The sequence below is a fragment of the Perca flavescens genome, chromosome 1 (genome assembly GCF_004354835.1).
Source record: "Perca flavescens isolate YP-PL-M2 chromosome 1, PFLA_1.0, whole genome shotgun sequence".
In the NCBI taxonomy this organism is placed as follows: domain Eukaryota; kingdom Metazoa; phylum Chordata; class Actinopteri; order Perciformes; family Percidae; genus Perca; species Perca flavescens.
The window spans coordinates 37,139,467-37,160,190 of NC_041331.1; the positions used below are offsets into that span (position 1 = coordinate 37,139,467).

The window sequence follows — 20,724 nt, forward strand, 5'->3', positions numbered from 1 at the left end:
ATATATATATATATATATATATATATATATATATATATATATATATATATATATATCTTTCAACATGTCCTTTTGTAGCTTATGAATTTGTGTTGTCCCCCGTCTGTTGTCCATTTCACGAAGCACTTTGTAAGCCCGGATTTGAAAAATGCTACAGAAATACAGGCCAACTTACATTTCCAGAGTTGCGGGCAATTGCGCAGAACTAGTAACGTTTTATTTATTTTTATATTCATTTTTTTTGTAATTCTTAAAAAAATAAATAAAAAAAGTATTTTTAGAACACCAAAGACTATGGGATCTATTTTCATATTTTTGTTATTTTCCTAACCTTGATAGTTGCTTTGCCGATCTGTGTGGTTTGTGTGGGCCTAGCATAGCACATGGGGGGGAAAGGTGAAGGAAGAAGTGAATTGCTTATTCAAATGAGGCCAACTGGGTGAACAAGGCCAATTATTGGCACTCTTCAACCAGTAGATGCTTTTAAAATCGGCATCAAAAATGAATGTTGCGAACGTAGATAACGCAGCCTAGGTTTATTTATAAATTAGGGTATTTGTTGCTCACAGTTGTGCAATACTGTGTGGAAATCCACTCAGTCAGTTCATTAAATCCCTGCAGCCATCTGAAGGCAGCAGACCAGACGTGTGATAAATCTGCATCAAGAGTGGACCCCTATGGAATCCCATTAAGGCTAAATGTAACAGCCACAACAGCATGATACTGTATATCCCTGCAGGTGTAATAGAACCATTTAAAACAATAGTATTCTCATATTATTTCTTTTTATGGCAAAGTGGCAACATCAAACTTTGGTTTGTTTTGGATAAGACATATTTCTGTGAGAATTAAGACATCTACAGAGGTTTATCCAAAGTCTAATTCACAGTGGGGTGCAAGCTCTTGATTCTTAACTGCTACAGCCAGCAAAGTTTAAACTCAAGGATATCATTAGGGCTTGTGATTGCTATGTGAGCTGATACAGACGTGGGGAGATACATAAATAAGGCTTTTCAATGAAACTCAATTTCTCTACATCTATGCACAGGCTGCTTAACATTATGTTTTGTAATATGGAACATAATCAAGCTGTAGCTGCAGCAAAGCTCCTCGGTAGAGCCGAGACAATTAGTCAATTCATATTTTAGTTGTTTAGTAAGCAAATACTCGGATATCTGAATAAATATTTGTCATTTTTCAAGCATAAATGATCAATTATATGACCACGTTCCAGCTTCTCAATTGTGTACGCCTTTCTTTGTCTACGTGATAGTCAACAGATTATGTATGGCAGATGTACATGTGTTTTGAGCAGAACAAGCATTGGGAAGAGGTCACCTTGCCCTGGTCACCTTGAAACTGATTAACATGTTTCCTCATTCTCTGACATTTTCAAGAATCAAGAAAATTAGATTTTACCTGTGTGGAAAATAGACTCTGTGTCTACATTCCAACACGTTTCATTTGGAGAGACTGAGATACTATAACGAAGATAGAGGAGATGTGTTTGATAAGATATGGGACCCTGTACTGAGATTCTTTAAAGGGCAGGCTGCGGATGCTTTTTAGTGTCTCACTGTGCATATGTATATGGGTATGTGTGTCTTTTTGTTATTGTCCATCTCTTTTTCTTGCACTCTCCGATGTCCACTTCTTGTCCTTTTGACAAGACATCTTTTTTTGTTATTTAATAAAACCAGGTTTGACCAAATTCTGATGTGCTAGGTTCTGTTTGTTGTGTATTTGTGTTAATTTTGTATGCTCTTTTTTTCTAAAAGCAATCAACATATTTGAAAGAAGAAAAAAAAAAAAAGGCAAGAAAACAAAATAATAATGTCACTAATCATTAGTTGTAGCCCTGGTCCTCAGTGGTGGGAAGATTCCAGTGTCACGGAAGAGGAATAATGTGCTGTCGTGCTTTCTTACTCTCGTCTTTTCTTGACTTTAGTGGCAGCACTACTGTATATTCAGGCAGCTGTCACTGCAGCTCCGCAGTATCTACTTCTAAAAGGGGCATCTGTCAGTCTCTCTCATGCTTCCTAAGTGCTGCGAATGAACCGAAGTGTACCAGCTCCACTCAAACTGGAGCTCTGCCACCCACAGTGGTTGAAAGACGGCAGCATTATGCTCTGAGATGGCAGGACTGCAATTTGATTCAATACTCCCCATTCACTGTTAAATCCAGTCTTTGTCGTCTTAAGTAGAAGAGAAAGACCTATACATCGCTAATGGATGAAATATGGGCAAGATGGAATATTTTTAACATGTTTTTTTAAACATCTTGGCAATATGTGATGCAAAACAACCCAACAGCAGAAAAGAGAAAAGGTAAAACTAACCGAAAAGAACTAGAGCATCCCCACTGAAAAAAGGAGAAGAAACTATTGCCTGAAACTAGAGCATATCCTAATAAGATGGCAGATGTATCATGTTTAATGGATAAAATGACCCACATTCCTTTTAACCACGGCTTGGTGCAGGGGATAGGACTGGTTTACCTACAGTATGTAGATGAAGATAAGAGTCTAATCTGGCTTTGTCACCCAATTCCCAAAAGGAACTGTAAGCCCGCTTCCTCTTAGTCTCAGATATCTTTAATAACTTCACCTCGACAATGACCTTATCTGATAGAAGCGCCTGTCCTTTACTGATAAAACTACAGTAGCTGCAGATATATTCTAAGAAAAAAAAAAAAAAAAAAATGAGGCTGGTAAAGTGTGCAAGTATATGCTATGCATCCCGAGTCTCCTTCTCGCAGGAAGCTCCTCCTGTCCTCTAGGGCTGCACAATTAATTGCAATGTTATCGAAACTGCAATATGGACTAGGGTAATAGTCAAATCGCATGTGCGGTGCAATATTTGTTAAAAGCAAAATATGTGTCAAACCATTCTGAATTAAGTATTGTGGTGCTACAGAGTCCCAGCCTACAAATCAATATCCTACAGACTAAAGAAAAAGTATTTGCTCGGTACAGATCCGTGCAAAAAATGAGAATAATGATACAAAAGTGATCATACTCCTCCAATATCAAAAATCATATCACAATATCAGTCAAAAATAATTGCAATTAGATATTTTCCTCATATCGTGCAGCCCTCCTGTCTCCTCCTCTCTGCCACCAGGGGCCCGAGTTGGGGCGTCTGCCAGCATGATGTGGGTTGGACCCCACTGAGCTCTACGCAGGGAGGCTACAGTAAGGACACACTCCATCACACCTTACACAAGACAAAAGTGAACCCCAGACACAAGAAGGCTATTAGGGAGGACTACGGCCTCAAATCTGCTCCTAAAAAAAATTTATAAAAAAAAATACTTGAGCAGCAGAACGAATGGAAACTCAGGCAGGGCCAACGGCAGCAGAAGGCTTACAGTGTTTGTCTCACGGATCATGACAGTAATACCTTGCTAAGGCGAAGCAGGAATAGAACAAAATATATAGAGAAAACAACATACTCCATCACTGCCATGACCCCAGTTTAAATGCGATAAGGGATCTTTGTTGCATGTCATCCTTCGGTAAAGTACCCCTATTCTCTATTCTCTACAAGATTTCCGAACGTATATACGTTGAGTCGATATCCATGAAATTCGAATCGAATTTCATGGTTTCCATAAGGCATTTTTTATTCAATATCACTCATATAAAAACGTGTGGATGGAAACATAGCTAGTGTCTAGTGACAATATTTCATTCCCCAATCAGTCTCCCTATGAGTCCTGTCTGTCTTTTGGGTGTGCTATCAATTGAAAGCAAAAAAACACATATTATTGTTGTCGTTTTAAAAAGGTATGAAACAATAGATATTGCCCAGGCCTAAATAGCACCAGCTTTAATTACATAGTAATTACCAATTCACCCCTCAAATCAATTTCAGGCGATAAGCGCAATCGGATGAAAAACTATGAGAATTAACAGAATGGCAGGCTGATGGTAGAGGTTTGTTGGTATGGCCTAACTCACATGAGTAGCACATTATAGAAAATCAATTGGAAAAAAATACTTTACAACCACCACTCATTGACATTTAAAATGTTCCTTCATTAGGCTGGCTAGGGCAGGAGGAGTAATTACTGGGACAAACCTGTATGAGCTGCTGCACTGGAACTGCAGCCACCCATTGATCTAAATGTGGAGTTGCCCCATTGATTAGAGACCCAAGGGCCACGTATCATTTCCTCTGTGCTTTCATTGTTCTGTGTCCTGTGAAGCTGTGACAATACAACCACCCGGTCAAACAAAAACAGCTTTTCGGGTCTGAGATACTAACCGTATCTCGTGCCCAACGCTTGCCAAGGACAAGGGCAAAGGTCTCAAGTTTACAGAAAGCATCATGTGGCAAATTTTAACCCGATTTCAACTCATTAGTATTCTCTGTGTAGAACCCGCCTCTTAGCTGGGGCGTCAATGCTCAGGTAATGAAATAATGAATGCTTGCCACTCTGCTGAGCAACACTGGCACTGCCCTTCACAGGAAATTAAAACGCTACAACTGAATTGCTCATTTGGGGTAACATTTCAAGTTCTTCATGCATGGCTCAACTATGACGTAAACCTGTCCAAGCATACCACTAGATCATATAACATATATTGGGATATATTACAAAAGAGCAAAACTACAACCATTTTTTCTATTCTATATTTATGTCCTTGACTGATGCAATGCTTTGCTTCATTCTTTTTTATTTCCTCCTAATATGCTCATTGTTTGCACCAAACACCAAGGCAAATTCCTTGTTATGTGAAAACCTACTTGGTAAAAAACCTCACTCTGATTGTGATTTTACTACAGATGGAAAGACAAATGGAGAACAGTCAATGGACAGAAAGACTGACAGAAAGCAACAGAATTATCAGATGAAGTTAAGCTTCATTGCAACTTCATTATTCTAATGTTCGATTCCGGTCTAACAACCTTGTTCTTGTGCTAATGCTAGTTTTGGCCAGCCTGATGAGCTGCTTAGCAGGTTAAAAAAAAAGAATGTACCTTCTAGCTCACTGGCTTCTTTAATGAGAAAAGCAGAATGTCATTTTCTGGCTGCTGGACACAAAAGCAGTACGAGTCAAATCATTATAAGATCTTTAAGGTGGAGAGCTCCCAATGTCTCCCCCTCCTTCATTAGCCAAGTGTGTAATGAAACAGGCAATATTTCATAACCTACGTCGAACCGCACACTTCACTGAAACCAAACAAATGTGAAACAGGTCTGCTATCATCGGCTCCACCAGACATCACTCAGAATACATAATGTTGATCTTTATAATACAGAAGCTTTAGAGGATAAGAAAAGGGTCTAATGTATTTCAAATGACGAAGGTTCACTGAGCCATCAGTCACACCTTCTGACATTGGTGTGCAAATTAACAGCATTGTGGGAATGGAAAGATATGTGCAGCATAGGAAAAAAAAATACACATTTCGAGATCGATCAGAAAGCTAGAAACAGAGAGTCTAAAAATGAAATAACATGTTAACAATTAATGCATTTTTCACATTATCTGGAACATAATCTTCCCAGTTTTGTATTCAGACAAAAAAACTCTGTTCCCAGTTCGTGCCCATTTCACAACATTTTATCAGACTGTGTTGCAACAGCCATCAACACTGATAGTAAGCCTTTTTGAAGACTTAATTAGGACATTATTCAACACAACCACCGTGAGACAGAGAGAAAGTGGATGAAAGAGGCAACAGGGAGAGCTAAAACATTTAAAAGAGATTTTTAAGTCTTCACACCAAAATTGAAATGAAATGCAGACGGCTGAGTGTGATTTGTAAAAAATGTGGCAATGAGTTGAGGTTTGAAAAAAAAATATAAAAGAAAAAAGACTGGTTGGTGACTGAATAATAGCCCCTCTTTCAGCCACAAAAGCAGCTTGTTAGGCCACGACTACATCTTAAACATTGGTATCCTTGGATGATTTTGGGCCAAATGTGATGAATAATGTAGCTCAGGTTAATGCAGGCCACGTAAACGCGTCTTCATTACCATGTCAGCATGCTGTTTAAGCATCTGCTTCTCTAACTGTGGCTGAACCAAGTGTCCATTGGCCTCTATCAGTCATCATTCAACAGATAGTAATAAGCAATCTGATTGGTTGAAAATGCTCTCAATCAACGCTGATAATTTCAAAACACATAGTTCAGTGGAAACCTTGGGGCTATGATGCAATCTGGCACCAATCTGGTGGTAATTGGTCTAATTAGACATCACATTTCGAATTGCCAAAGGAAATATCAGGTCCCACTGGCATCAAATGTGGCATCTTGTTACTGTTAGGCCCAAAGGGAGCAGGTTTTACTTGTTTTTTCATCTAATGATATACAGTCGTACTATCTAAAATCTTCAGTCAATATAAAACTGCACTGTGACCCATGGAAATAAGAAGAAATAAGAAGGCAACAAATGTTTATCACACCTCACGTTATAACAAACATGTTAAATAACAAAATAAACAGCATACCAATTATTTTTACTATTCTTAGAGCCTTACTTTCTTACTTTTTTATTAGCTAAATGCTATGAGTTAACATGTTCACAGTGGCAATGCTAATATGTTAATTCACATTAAAAACAATGGGAATTTAATTAGTTTTGCAGGTATTTGGTCATAAACCAAGGGGCAATCAAAATTTCAACCTGATGATGGCACTAGATGGAGAGTGAAGGGATATCTAAAGTTGTTACAATTCATCTTGAGAGGTGCAAAAGTGTCTCTACCAAATGTCATGCCAATTCATTCTATACTTGTAGAGAACATTCACTCAAAACCACAAATGTCAGCTCATGATGCCACTAGATGAAAAATCTGTAGGGTACATCCTCTTGAAACAATGAATGTCTATCAAATTTGACGGCAATCCATCCAATAGTTGCTGAGTTACAGTATTTCAGTGTGGACACAATTGCTAGACAGACCTGCCGATTGACCAACAGACCAACATTGCCATCCCTAGAGCTGTGCCACTGCTATAAACACAATATAACATGCCCTTTGCATTGCTGACATGCTTTTTCTTTGGGGTTATCAATATACAGGTTTAACCATCATCACATGTACCCCGTAATGACTCTGCAGGAAACCAGAGAAGAGGAAATACTCAGCAGGTTTTAAAAATCTGTAAGATTTCCTCTCTGGATATTTATATTTTACTCTGACAGTTGCTTCACTCAAGGAAACACTTTCTGTAACCGTCACTGCAGTGATTCAGACACCTCAGCTAATGGAGCTGTATCAAAATATCTGAGTCTTTGAAAGCCTTGACCTTGAATAATTCGGAAATAAAAAATACTATCCGAAGTCAAACCACCTTTGTAAAGTGAGGCATGACTAACACAAAGCCTCTCTGAGCTTCTGACTTGACACTAAACTGCCAAAAAAAGTGTAAATGATGCATAATTGTTAATCAGTTATTCAGCTTCAGATTCCTAAGTAAAGCTGTTGTTGCAACACCCACCAGGAGCTGTAGCCTCAGACAATCAGGAGCAAAAAAACAAAAGCTAGCCCCTTTTACACATGCACTGCAAACCTGAAAGTATGCAGACATTACCCGACAGAACTGTATGTAAGAATGCTAATGTCTGAATCAGTTGGATTATGTCGACTATGTCGGGACGGGATTCCTCGTACATAGTCCGAAGTTCATATGTGTAAAAAAAAAAAAAAAAAAAAGTAGATAATTACGGTTTAACACAACGTATGGTCCTAATTAAGTACAATATTAACATAGCAAATTGTAAAATGCCTACGATGTAAGCAAAACAATTAGCAAACAATAGTATGCAAAACATATTGCTACAAAGTAGCTAAGTTAAGGAAAGTAGTCAAGCTAAGTAAAGGGGAAAAAATCATTGGAAAAAAATACACACACACAAGAGCACGTGCAGAGCAATCTCCAGGGTGTCATTTTGGCTGAAAATACTCTGCCAAATTAATTAGCACTGAACTGAGCTCTCCCTTACTCCACAATCACGGTTTCTCAGATCTTTGTTCTAATATTCCTCCTTGTCTTCCTCTTTGTCCAAGACTCTCTACCAATTAATACAAAATTCTACTTTTGCTTTAATCTCGCTTTAGGTTAGAGACAGACAATATACATAGTGACTGACACACAAAGACGGAGACATTTTAATAATGCCCTCTGTATCCCTTCTGTGTTTCAGTAATAATGCTATAACCATGTTGTGTGTTTATGAATGTATTATCTCGGTTGGATGTTTCTGTCACAGAGAATGTGGTTGTGCACTAATCAGAGCAAAAGCATGACCTGCGGATGCATGAGCTAAATGACTGGATACCATTTTTTGTCCAGAGCAGTCTCCATGACAACTGAGGAATTCCATCTGCAAAGAAAGACTAAAGGTTACAAGCTTTTTCCTGAGCTTTGGACTGCATTTAACATATTTACATGCTCCCCAGAGGATGAACCCCTTCCATTGTGGATGTTTTATGAGCTAAAATGTCAGAGTTATACTCTCGATACAGTATCTAATTAGCAGATAACGTTTGCTGAGCAAAGTGCCTAAGGTGGTGAACAGTTTGATTTTAATGAACCTCTGACCTTTCCTCTTGCATCATCCTCAAGCGGTGCTTTAGATTTGTAGTCTTGGTTAAAAACTAATTCCTGTATACGGTCCCCTGAGGGAGAGGGACCTGGCAGTCTGAGAAAAAAAACTGAGAAAGAGGGGGTGACATCTTGAGAGGGGGTTGCTTTGGTTTCGAGTCCATTTCTGTGCTGCACCCCAAAGGAAGGAGCCAACGAGAAGAAACCAGTTACTCAACCCCCGCTTGAAGGTTGGCTTTTATACCACATCTGAAAATCCCACATGCAGCAGAGCCCTGGATAAACTGGATGCCAAATAAAAAGCTGGAAGCAATAAACTGGACAGCGCTGAGGGCAGCAAAGGCCCCCAAAGAGAAACACCAGACAGCCTGCATATGAAATAACCTTCTGCATGTAGGGGGAAACCACGTGGTTGGAAGGGACAGGCAGAGCCAATGTCATTACTGCGATTAAATATTCAGGTCCAAAACAAAGAGCTGATGCTGAGTGTGTGACGAGGGAGTATTTTCCGGGTGTTTGCCTGTAGTATGTAATTCCAATCTCCAAATTTCCCTAATTGACTAATTCAATTAGGGAAATTTGGAGATTGGAATTACATACTACAGTTACGTAAGCGTCTGACCTTTTCTAGGCTCCACAGTGGCAATACTGCGAGTAATAGCACTCAAGTGTGTGAGTGGGTGAGAAATGACCCACAGTAACTTGAGTATGTTCCAATGAAATGCATTTGAAAACGATAGGTGGAGGAGGTACAGGACTGAAAAAGTCATCGACTCTGTATGAGGGAACACGCTGCAGCCATCATTTCACTCCCCGCATCCGAATGCAATAACATTTTGTATTCCAGACATATCTCTATTCCTAAATGTCTGGGTTGTTCGTTGACTATTCCTAAAATGCTGCGGCAGCAAAACAGAAAGTTCATTTTTCATCTGGTCAGGGGAGTTGTAGGTTGTTGTTTTTTTCTTCCACAGAGCATCAGGCAGACAGAACAGCAGTTTTTGCTTTGGATGTCAGGGACTTTGACTGTGAGTCAGACGTTTTTTGTGGAAGAGTGGGGGGTGAAGGTTGACACCCAAAATGATGCTGTTGACAAATAGCAAACTGTCTTGACAATACTGAACTGAAAGGGAATTGAAAGCCAAAGAATAAAAATGAGGGAGTGAATCTATCATATTAGCTGTGTCACACCATTCAATTTTAAATAACTCTGCTCTGTTGGAGCAGAAACTGCTCCACTAAAGACCCATGTCTAAAGACCCCTGTAGTAAAGACCCCTGTCTTTAGTCCTGCGTGTCTCTACAACATGTAATGTGAGACAGCCAATCACAAACATTATTGGATCTTGGTAGAAGCACGCGGCATGCATGCTCCCCCGCCCAAAAAATAAATAAATTCATTGGGCTAGAGTGCTGGAATTCTGACAATTGTGACTTCCATTGGATCAGAGGACTGTCATTTGGCTGCCTGTTCTGCCAATTTTCCCAGCCATTGTCACATGACCAATTATTGTTTCCATAATGACTATTCAAAATACCTGACACCATGGAACCAGCACTGGAATAGTTTCTTAAAAAAGTGGCAGACTGAGCTTATAGAAAATGTGTATTTTATTCGGATATGCAATTTGTTTAAAATGAAAACCAGTGAAACTAATGATGAATGTGATGTTTTATTTAACAGTTACATTGTGTTGTTGTATCCTATCCAATAGTTCCTATATTTCTAAGCTGATTTTCTATGCTGTATTCTGATAAAATGTCCCCCCTGTGCCACCCCACTTCAAAAATCCTGGAATCCCCCCTGAGTATGGCTGACCTTGTGATGCAGTTAGTTGGCCAACATTGGCTCAACTTCACTACATTGGTTAACCAGAGCTGTTTTTAAGTATTTTAGGGCTGGTCCAAGTCTCAAGTCAGTCAGGACAATTCTCAAGTCCTTGAGGGTAAGCCCAAGTCCAGTCACAAGTAATCAGAAGCAAACTGCAAGTCAACTGCAAGTCTTTCAGGTCTAACTAGTCTCTAGTAAATAAGTTAGAACTTGTCTTATCAACACACAGAATTGTCTAGTATTTAGAGGGGAGCGTGCCTATGTTCCCACAGCCCTGTGTTCCCATATTTCTAAGATTGTTTTTCAAAATTAGGCCCTATGTTCCCACAGTTTTAAGATATATTTCCAAAATTAGGCCCTATGTTCCCACATTTCCTTTTTCATAAATTTATCAGATTTTATCCCCCTTTCTCCCAATTTGGTAGCCAATTACACCCAACCTATTATCCAGTAGCAATGGACTTCAGATGGAATGTAACCCTAACCCTAACATAGGGCCTAATTTTAAGAAAAAAAAATTCTTAGAAATGTGGAAACATAGGGCTGTGGAAACATAGGGCTGTGGGACCTTTGGGCTGAGGGAACATAGGGCTGACCCCCTTTAGAGAGTGAAGTCTCTTTTATTACCCAAGTCAACAGCTCTGGGGCAACATTTGCTTGATTCTCTGATAAACTCTGATAAACACAGCTTTGTGGGAGTTTCCTTAATGGCAAGCTACAAAAGCTCCACTTTAATCTAACGCCCGACCAGCACAGACACAAAGTGCAAAATCATGTACATGATGGAACAGAGGCTCCAGAGGATTTATTTTGTTAAAAGGACAGAGTGGAGGCTTGTGTTGCGTGACTTAATGGACAGGATAGTAAGAGGTTTTGACCTCAGCTCTAACATCTCTGCAACGAGGAGGGGAGCAACATGTTCTCATTACTGATAAGAGTAATGGTCAAATCTACAATAAGACTCAGGGTGAGTCTTTTGCCCGGATACATCTCCGACTTTTAAACTAAGCGCATTACCGCAGTACCGCAGTACCGCATTACCCCAGTATCATCACTAAGGCTGCAACTATTATTTTCATTACCGATGTATGTATTCATCATCATTCTGATAAACTCATTGTTTTGTCTATAATATTTTAGAGAATAAAGGCAGGTCCTTAAAGGCAGAATGGGTAGGATTTGTTGGTTGCCTTTAGTAAACACAACATTCAAAGTTGTCCCCTCCTCCGTGCTCATTGAGGGTTACGGTTCTCGCCAGCAGGTGAAAGCCAACCCCAGATTCACTCTCGTTTTGGAACAAGCTTGGTCCTCTCGGCGTTTGTCCTCGCTATATTGGCACTTTTTTCGGCACTGTGTCCTCCATTTACGTAGCTTTCTCTTGGATGCGTTCTTGCAATCTGACACCACGGCGCCCAGAAACGTCCCGAACACCGCAAAATCAGAAAATACAGGCAGACGGGTAGGGTCTCTGCAGATACAGACAGCAACCACACACTAATAGTGGGTCAGAAGTGATGATTGAGAGGGAATACTTTTGTATGAGTCTATCATTTTTTTTTTTTTTTTAGGAAAATCCTACTCATTGTGCCTTTAAACCTCTACAATTCAATGACAACTGAGCAGAGGTGGGTAGAGTAGCCAAACATTGTACTCAAGTAAAAGTACTGTTACTTCAGAATAATATGACAAGTAAAAGTAAAAAGTAGTCATCCAAATAATTACTTGAGTAAGAGTAAAAAAGTACTTGGTGAAAAAACTACTCAAGTACTGAGTAACTGTTGTGTAACGTCTGATTTATTTTTTAACACAAGCATTCAATCAGACAGACAAAAATACAAAATAATCATCTTTAGGCAAATTATAGTTCATCCAATCAATTAAATAAATTACAATTAATTAATTACAAAATTTTTAACTTTTTTTACCAGGCCCCTCAGGCAGAACTAGAACAAGGTAATGGAGCTGCTCTTTGGCACTTTTACTAAGGTAAACATGCTTTCATTATGAGGCCAGAGGCCTGTACTACGAAGCAAGATTTGGGGTTAACGAGGTAACTTCTGGTTCAACCCAGCTATTTCTCGGCTTCAGCGGTTTGAATTATGTTTTTTATATTTTTTATTTGCTCTCACGATCGCTACCTCTGCCAGGGTTGCAACTGAAATAAAAGGCTAAAGCAACGGCAGTTTATGGAAAGCACAAGTGTAATTATGGTCAGATCTTGTGCCTGACTGATGGGGAAGTGATATTGATAAGAGTTGTGCGCATCTACAGTGTCGGCTATTTTTCTTTTGCCAGCTGTCCTCCTGTTTTAGGAAGCAGCGACTGTATTGCGTTTTGCCTGTAAAACCGTGTCTGTGTTCTTCATATTTATGTAGAATTATAGTTTGCTCTTCTTATGTAAAATATGTGGCTATTGGTCATGTTGTGCAAACATCACCGCTTTTATGTGAACACGCGCCGCTGGATTGGGAAACCCTGATTGGTTGATTGAACTAGTTAACCACCGTCGTGACACAGCTTGCGGGACAGCGGTGGTTAGGTTAGGTGAAGCCGGGGAACTGAAAGAAATCCAGGACATGTTGATCTGGCCTCTGGAATGTTCCTCCAGATCTATGTCTGCATTGCCGACGGTTGATTCTGACAGTCATTTTTGTTTTGCTGCGACTGTAAGCTAACCCATCCCGCCGCTGAGTTTGAGTATGGTGACGAGACGAGACTGCACAACTACGTTTGATTGGTGAAACACAGCCACGTGGTAGAGCCTTTAGCGGAAGTCTCTCTCTCTGTCAAAATAAAACATTAAAATGAGGCGTACGCGGGGGGGATAAAAACAATGACACGTAGAATTCCAAAGAGGTAAAAAGAAAAGTAACAACCTCATTGTAGCCCAATGTAGCGGAGTAAGAGTACAGTTTCTTCTTCACAAATCTACTCAAGTAAAAGTAAAAAGTATAGTGATTTAAAACTACTCCTAGAAGTATAATTTTTTCAAAAACGTACTCAAGTAAATGTAACGGAGTAAATGTAACTCGTTACTACCCACCTCTGCAACGGAGCAAACTCCATTTGCTGATGAAGATCATGTCGTATGATTCAAAATAAAATTGACCTTTAATTGAGATCATTTTAGTTTTTGGTTCCTACTAGGAATCATTTTAAAACTGTTTTGATTGATCCTTTTGATTGTGTGCATTGTATAATCCAAAGCAAAATTCCTTGTATGTGTCCTCATACCTGGCATATAAAGCTGATTCTGATTGATATTGTGATGTATAATAATTGACAATATTACCATTATCATTCTCATTGGTAGTGACATTGATGGTATTGATCATTAATCTTCACTTTTGTGCAAACAGAACATTTTTCCATCACTGTATTATGGAGTACTTTTCCTATTTACCATGTTTATTGACAGCCTTAATCCCAGCTGAAGGCCACACTGCCTCTCTGTGCTCCGTCTGCATGTTGCCCACTTGTCTTTACCTCTGATGTTTTCTTCCGATCAATCTCAGACAAGGACAGATGAGGAAACAGACACAGGGAAATTTCCATGAACTCTCAAGCTTCTGATCCAACACAAGATTAAGTCAAAATCCTACCCCAAGGTAAGGGCCCTTCACGTGGACGCAGTGACTCTTGTGGAGCGGTCAAACAAAATGACAGGTACAATTTGTAGCTGTTGCCCTGCAGAAAGCTAGAGGATTTGCTTCTGGTAACAAACTGTGTCAAAGACACAGACCGGTGTGGTGGGGATACCCAAACAGATCAAGTCTGTTAAATAGAGAATAATGTTGCCGTTTCGTGTTTACCGCATACAGCAGCACATCTGAAATGCTCCATGTCTGTGACAGCAACGGTTAACGTAATTAGAAATGAGGAGTATTCCAATTAGTGGGCTGAATTTTAAAATACACACCCCACAACAAAATGTCTCTCTCAACCTCTGCCGTACTACAACAATCAAAAAGCTAATTACATGACAGTATCACAGTAGCAGCTCCCCTTTGTCTTCTTTTACAAACCGGTCAAATGGCCTCCAGAGTTTTTTATACACCCCCAATTTGCCTCTCAATATATATGTCAGTCTCTCCATGGACATACATTATTACATTACATATTCTTGATCCAAGTACCAATTGTAGGTGCCTCCATTTTCATCCAAATGAGAGCTAGAGTCCTTTTTGCCTGTAGTATAGCAAAATCAGTAAATTTATATTCTTGGGGTTTCAGATTTGTTGGATACAGGTGCAGCAAAATCCTCTTAGGGTCAAGTGGAATGTTCACAGACAAGCTGAACATAGTTTTATTGATCACCTCCCTCCAGAATGCTTTAATTCTGTCACACTCACACACACAGCGCATACATGTTCCTTTAACCTTAGTGCATTTATAACAAAGGTCAGGTATATTACTGTTGTATTTATTCATTTAACAGGATGTCTGCATCAGCCAATCATATTGGGGTAGCTTTGAATTAGTTTGCTGATTTTTTTCCGAGATTCGTCACAAGTTCTGAAATGTCCTCTTTCAAGTCCGCCCTCCATGTCTTAAGTCTAACTATCAATGTTTCTTTAGAGCCAGATGCAAGCCAGTTATATATTAATAAAATCAAACCCCTCTCACTGCAATTGTTTGTTATAATTTTTTCTCAGGATGAGAATGCAGGAATCCCAAATGATTATTTCTTCTATGCATAACCAAAGTTCCTCACTCGGAGATATTTACTGTTATGTTATGTGTTCTATTTATTTATTTTTGTCCTGTGTCCTATATAGAATCGACTAGAAATATACTGTACATGCAACTCATTCCCACAGTAAGGAGAAAACTTTACAAAGATCCATCAGACTTTATGGATGGAGAACAGTCTGTAAAGAATAGAGCACTGATGAGCAAATCTATTTCCCCGATAGGCGCAATGTGTAAAATATAAATGGGAGACAAATGGAACATTTGATTTATTAAATAATGACCATGATGATGACGGGGGTCAAAGACATTTCACCGTCCAAATTCATTACTGTGTCTGGAATGCTTACCATGAAGCTATTCATAGGAGCAAAAGTGTGAGAATTAAGTGTGACATTGGTAAGTGTTGTAATAATTTCACAGAATGCTCCTCGATAACCTTTCAGAGAAGGGAAGCATGTGGCCAGGAGACAGGAGTGTGTGGGCAAAAAGTTGAGAAACAAAAAGTCTGCCAACCAAATCTTGTAACAAACAATATTGGCCTTAATGAGCCTACAATTCATAACACATCAGCTATCCTTAAATTGAACCCAATATGTTGAACAAATTATCTTACCGAGATGTATACTTTTCTGTCTGCAAAATGTTGTTGCTGTCGGCTTGTTAAAGCTTCATTTTTGGGACACTATGGGACAGAGGAACTCCACGGCAGGCTAACTGACACACAGCCTTTACATTTGACACCATATTATAGAGTAACAGCTAAACGTGTAAGCAGACTGTTGAGTATTCACAGAGTCAGCTAGCTTGGCTCTGTCTGAAAGTAACATACTACCATACAAACACCTTCAAAGCTCACTAGTTAACATATTTTATCTCGTTTGTTTAATCCATACAGAAACCAAAAGTGGCTTCCTGGCTTCCAGTGTGTCAGAGAGTTCAGAGTAAAGTAATGCTGCTCGTCTATAAATCTCTATGTATAAAATAATGGCTTAGGACCAAATGCATCTCTGACTGTCTTTTACCATATGAACCCTCTTGGGCTGCCAACTGCTCCTAGAGTGAAAACTAAACATGGAGAAGCAGAATTTAGTTACCGTGCACAACAGAGCTGGAACTAACTTCCAGAGGACATTTAACTGTGACCACTTTTAAATCCAGGTTACAAATTGCACGTTCTGCGCTGCCTTTGAGTGAACCTCACTGTAAATACTCATCATGAACCATCTTGCCCTAATATCCCGTGTTAAATGTCCCTCTTCTTAACTTTTAAGTCCTATAAAAAGGCTTTTATCCTTTTAATTTGTACTTTGATATCTAATGTTTTTTTATGCTTTTAAAGCATTATGTAAAGCACTTTGTGCATGAAATTTGCAATAGAAACTTTCTTCATGATTAATTCTGTAGAGTCACCTTTGTCCACCTAATCACATCAATCTGTGACAGTTTGGGTGTGAAACAAGCGTCAATAAGGCAAGAGCTGTCAAGGCCAAAAAAAACTCTAGACAGTAAAAGTACACCTGAAGATGTGAAGATATACTGCACCCTCTCACATTTACAGATATATAAAACAATTTAATGAGCCTTGAAATCAATAAAGTGCTGTTTAGTGCATTAATCAAATCGCTCTAAATGTAAAGGGCAATGGAGAAATCGTTCCCAACACTTAAGAGGAGTGAGATTATCATCAGGTTAGCAGGAAAATTATTCTCTATTTCTAATTTTCTTTTAATGTTTTTATCCTTTTACAAAATTGTCATCAAAGACACATTTAGTTGGTTGCTGTCAAAGTAGTGTGAGAGAACATCTAGGGGACAAAATACACACACACACACACACACACACACACACACACACACACACACACACACACACACACACACACACACACACACACACACACACACCATAATCAGCATGCAAGTAAAAAAAAAAAAGAATCTGGCAACTGCCTGTCTTTGTAACTAATCTAAATCCAGTCCTCACATAAACTATGCTCATTAGTGCCCTCTGGGAAAGTCTGATAGGTAATTCTGGACATATTCTGCTCACTGCTGTGTTTATCAGCTATACAAAGCATCAAATTACAAGCGTTATCGCTTGAGAACTAAGAATGAAAAACATGCACATACTCTATTATACTGAAAAGTCAGTATCAAATGAAGGTGAATATGGCTTAAGGGGTTCTCATTTCAGCTCTTTAGGAAATTCAAACTAGAAAATTGTGCGAGACATTTTGTATTCTTTGCGAATAAACTTGGTCCTGTAAATACCCAACACTGGTGATGTTAAAGGATTTTAGCAGATGATGCAGAGGTCATTGCCCTTGTAGTGAAAAGCCAAATGCAATGTAGGCATTGCCAAACTGAATAAACACTGTAGATAAACAGATAAGCTGCTGCTATTTTTGACCAAACATACAGAACAGTTTGATACGACGGCTGCATTGTTTTAACATGTATATTTTGAGATAACAGTTTGAGGTCACCAGGCAGATTTTTCAGCCATTTAGGAAATAGTTGGAGATCATCTTTGTGCATGTCATCTGTAAGATTTTAAAAAGTCGTAGCTCCTTGTGAAGTTCTTAAGAGCCTGTATGCTTCTTGTCATCTTTTCCTCCCACGTCAAGGCAAACTGGTGAGACATGTTTTATTTTCTTTAGCAGCTGCTTGTTTCTTATTTTTTAAATTAAATTTTTTTCTTTAATTCATTCAAAGCTCTGCTTTATTAGTGAGGAGAGGTGTAAAGACTGTCAGCAGGTCAGGGAAGTGTTTTAAATCATATTTCTATAGTGAAATTCATTTGGAAGAATACGTTTCTAAAGAAGCTGCTGGTAATTTAGCATTCTGATTGTGGTCAGCTATGTTTTTATCAGAGGGAAAAAGTTCTAATATGTAGTCTGTAAGTGTGTGATTTTGGCAAAATACTGCATGGTGCAAGCTGCATTTCATATATCCAGTACTAATCCCTGATCCACAGTCCTACTGTACTATCACGGATAAAGCTCTGGTAATGGACCTATTTTAACGAGCTAAGCGCACGGCATGAAGCGCATGGCGCAGGTGCGTTTAGGGCGTGTCCAAATCCACTTTTGCTAGTTTGACGGCGGAAAATAGGGTCTGTGCGCCAGGTGCATGGTTCAAAAGGGTTGTAATTAGTTTTCTTAATTAATCATAAGTGTGTTTTGGGCTTATGCAATAAACCAATCAGAGTGTCATCTCCCATTCCCTTTAAAAGCTATTATGATGAAGGATTTGCGCCGTAATATTTTTATTTGTAATCTTTTGCATGTTTGTGTGCTGCTGCGCTTCCCTGTGTGTAACAAGCAGTGTGCTGCTGCGCTGTGCATAAGCCTAGGCGCATTTTACTAATTTGCTGTTAAAATAACAATGAAATTCTGCACTATTGACTTTAGACCATGTTTTTGTTGGTCAATGGCACGATCACTTCCCGCTGCCTCAAGATAGCAACATGCCAAGAATGCACCTGAACACACCTCCCTGTAAGACCAGCAGGCCCATGGGCGCAAAGATGGGCGCAAGGTGCATTTGCTATTTAAACGACGTGGGTGCTGGACGAGAAACGGACAGCTGCGTCGGTCTTAAACTAGCAAAGACACTTGCGTCGGGCTTTGCTTTGCACTGCGCTGCGCTGCGTTGGGTACAAGATAGGGCCCAAAGAATTACCCCCAATTTCCACTGGCTGCGTAACGGCTGCGGATCCGCTCCAGATCGGTGGCGGAGTCATTAGGTTTCCATTAAAGTCAATGTGTGTATTTCCACTGACTGCGGAACGTCTGCATTCCGACTCCGGCGCACACGGTGATCCGCAGCCCTCCGGAGCAGATACCCAGAGCTTCTATTTTTACCGGACGCCGGACACCAGAGAGCTCCGCAGCAATTCAGCACATGGCAGATAGTGCGGAACAGGAAGTCGAGCACAGAAACAAAATAAACATCTGGTTAATTTTCAAAATAAAATCATTATATATCATATATCCCTGTACTACACCTTGAAAACACAGAACAGAGTCGTTTCCCCTCTACTCCTCTGGATGGAAACAAACTGTAGTTAGTTTTGTGGTTCTATTCTACGCGAATTCGCGACCTAGTGGATATTGACAGACGGCGGAGCACGCAGCGGAGCCGGTCTGCAGATGTTATGCATTCAGTGGAAATCCGGACTTAAAATAAAAAAATAAAAAAAAATACATAAGGGATAGAAAAACAAGATAAAAGAGACAAAAAAGAAAACTAACATAGCAATATGTCTGGAGGGCGCATGACAGCAGTATTATGAAAGCTACAAGTTACAGAATCTATTTCTCAGACAAGGGGGTCACTCGATAAAAAAGTGTCTTAAGGCAGAATTTAAAAACAGCCCCCCTTCAAACACCTTAGTAACACCTTAGCCACCAACACATAATAAACAGCACTAAACCAACGCATTCATGCAAAAGGTTTGATCCCAATATTATGCAATTTTATCCAATGATGTTTTCATCTTCTCTGCCTGATAACACTCTGGTGCTCTGTTTTATCTTCACTACAGTCTCGTCTGACAGACAGCCACTGCAGCAATAATTAATCGACAAACCGCCGGCCAGATGGGAATAATCAATACTACAACGCATAATTGTATACTGTAATTATATAGTAAACAACGCAATCCTCCTGTGCATCATATCTTTTCATCCATGAGAGGTTACGGCGCATTACCTCTACTCGAATTTACACTGCTTGTGAACTGCTTGTTCACGATGCGTCTCTTTAGCGACTGCGTTAAGAAAAGAAAAGGTGATGCCTTTGTGGCTCTCAGGAGAGAGTGGGAGGATTGAGAAGGATTGTCACAGCCGAAGTGCATGTTTATAGATCAGCTCTGACTGAGAGCTCCGTTAGAAAGAGGGCCATCGCTGCCCAATCGATGAGGCGATTATGTCATTCTTACCTTCCACTTCATTGTGGAACAGTGTGAGCTAAACAAACATCCTCTTGGCTATTAAAAGATACAGCCTTTGACTAATTAATTTGTCCTCGGATGCTTCATTGTCAGCGCCGTTACGAGCCTGTCATCCACACTGAGACAGTAGGAAACAAATGTTTACCTTGATATACACAAACAGCTCATTACTGTAGATGTGTCACTTCAAAAGGAGCCTGTGCCACAGTCACTTATGATATAGATTTCAAGGTGGTGTGTGTGTGTGTGTGTGTGTGTGTGTGTGTACACCTGTTTTACTATATTCGTGGGGTTCAAAAACCGGAGAATACAGTATACTTGTGGGGTCTGCACAGCCTTGTGGGGACCAAAATGCTGGACTCCACAAGGTTAAAGGTCTGTTTGAGGGCTAAGACTTGGTTTTTTGTATGTATGTATGTATGTATACGTGTGTGTGTGTGTGTGTGTGTGTGTGTGTGTGTGTGTGTTTTACCTGTTACAGTCGACGTGCAGCAGTAGGTGGGTGGCGCTGATGGTGAGGGCGATCTTGTGCCACTGGCCGTCAGCGAGGCGGTAGGGGAAGGACTCAGAGCGTGGCTTGCCTTTGAAGCGGTAGTGGTAGCGGATCTCCTCTCTCACCCCGCTGCTCTCCAGCTCAAAGTAACTGTAGAGGAAGAGAGGAGGTCACAGATGCTCAGC

General features: G+C 39.8%; 1 protein-coding gene across 4 annotated transcripts in view; it reads right to left on the reverse strand.

Annotated features, from left to right (window-relative positions):
- The window catches only part of LOC114571527 (protein kinase C-binding protein NELL1), a 208,514-nt gene that overhangs the window by 128,421 nt on the left and 59,369 nt on the right, over positions 1 to 20,724 (reverse strand). For all 4 annotated transcript variants that reach the window (XM_028602625.1, XM_028602546.1, XM_028602772.1 and 1 more), the window contains exon 4: positions 20,519 to 20,689. In XM_028602625.1, the coding sequence (XP_028458426.1) occupies positions 20,519 to 20,689 (171 nt within the window). The remainder of the gene's footprint in view (positions 1 to 20,518; positions 20,690 to 20,724) is intronic.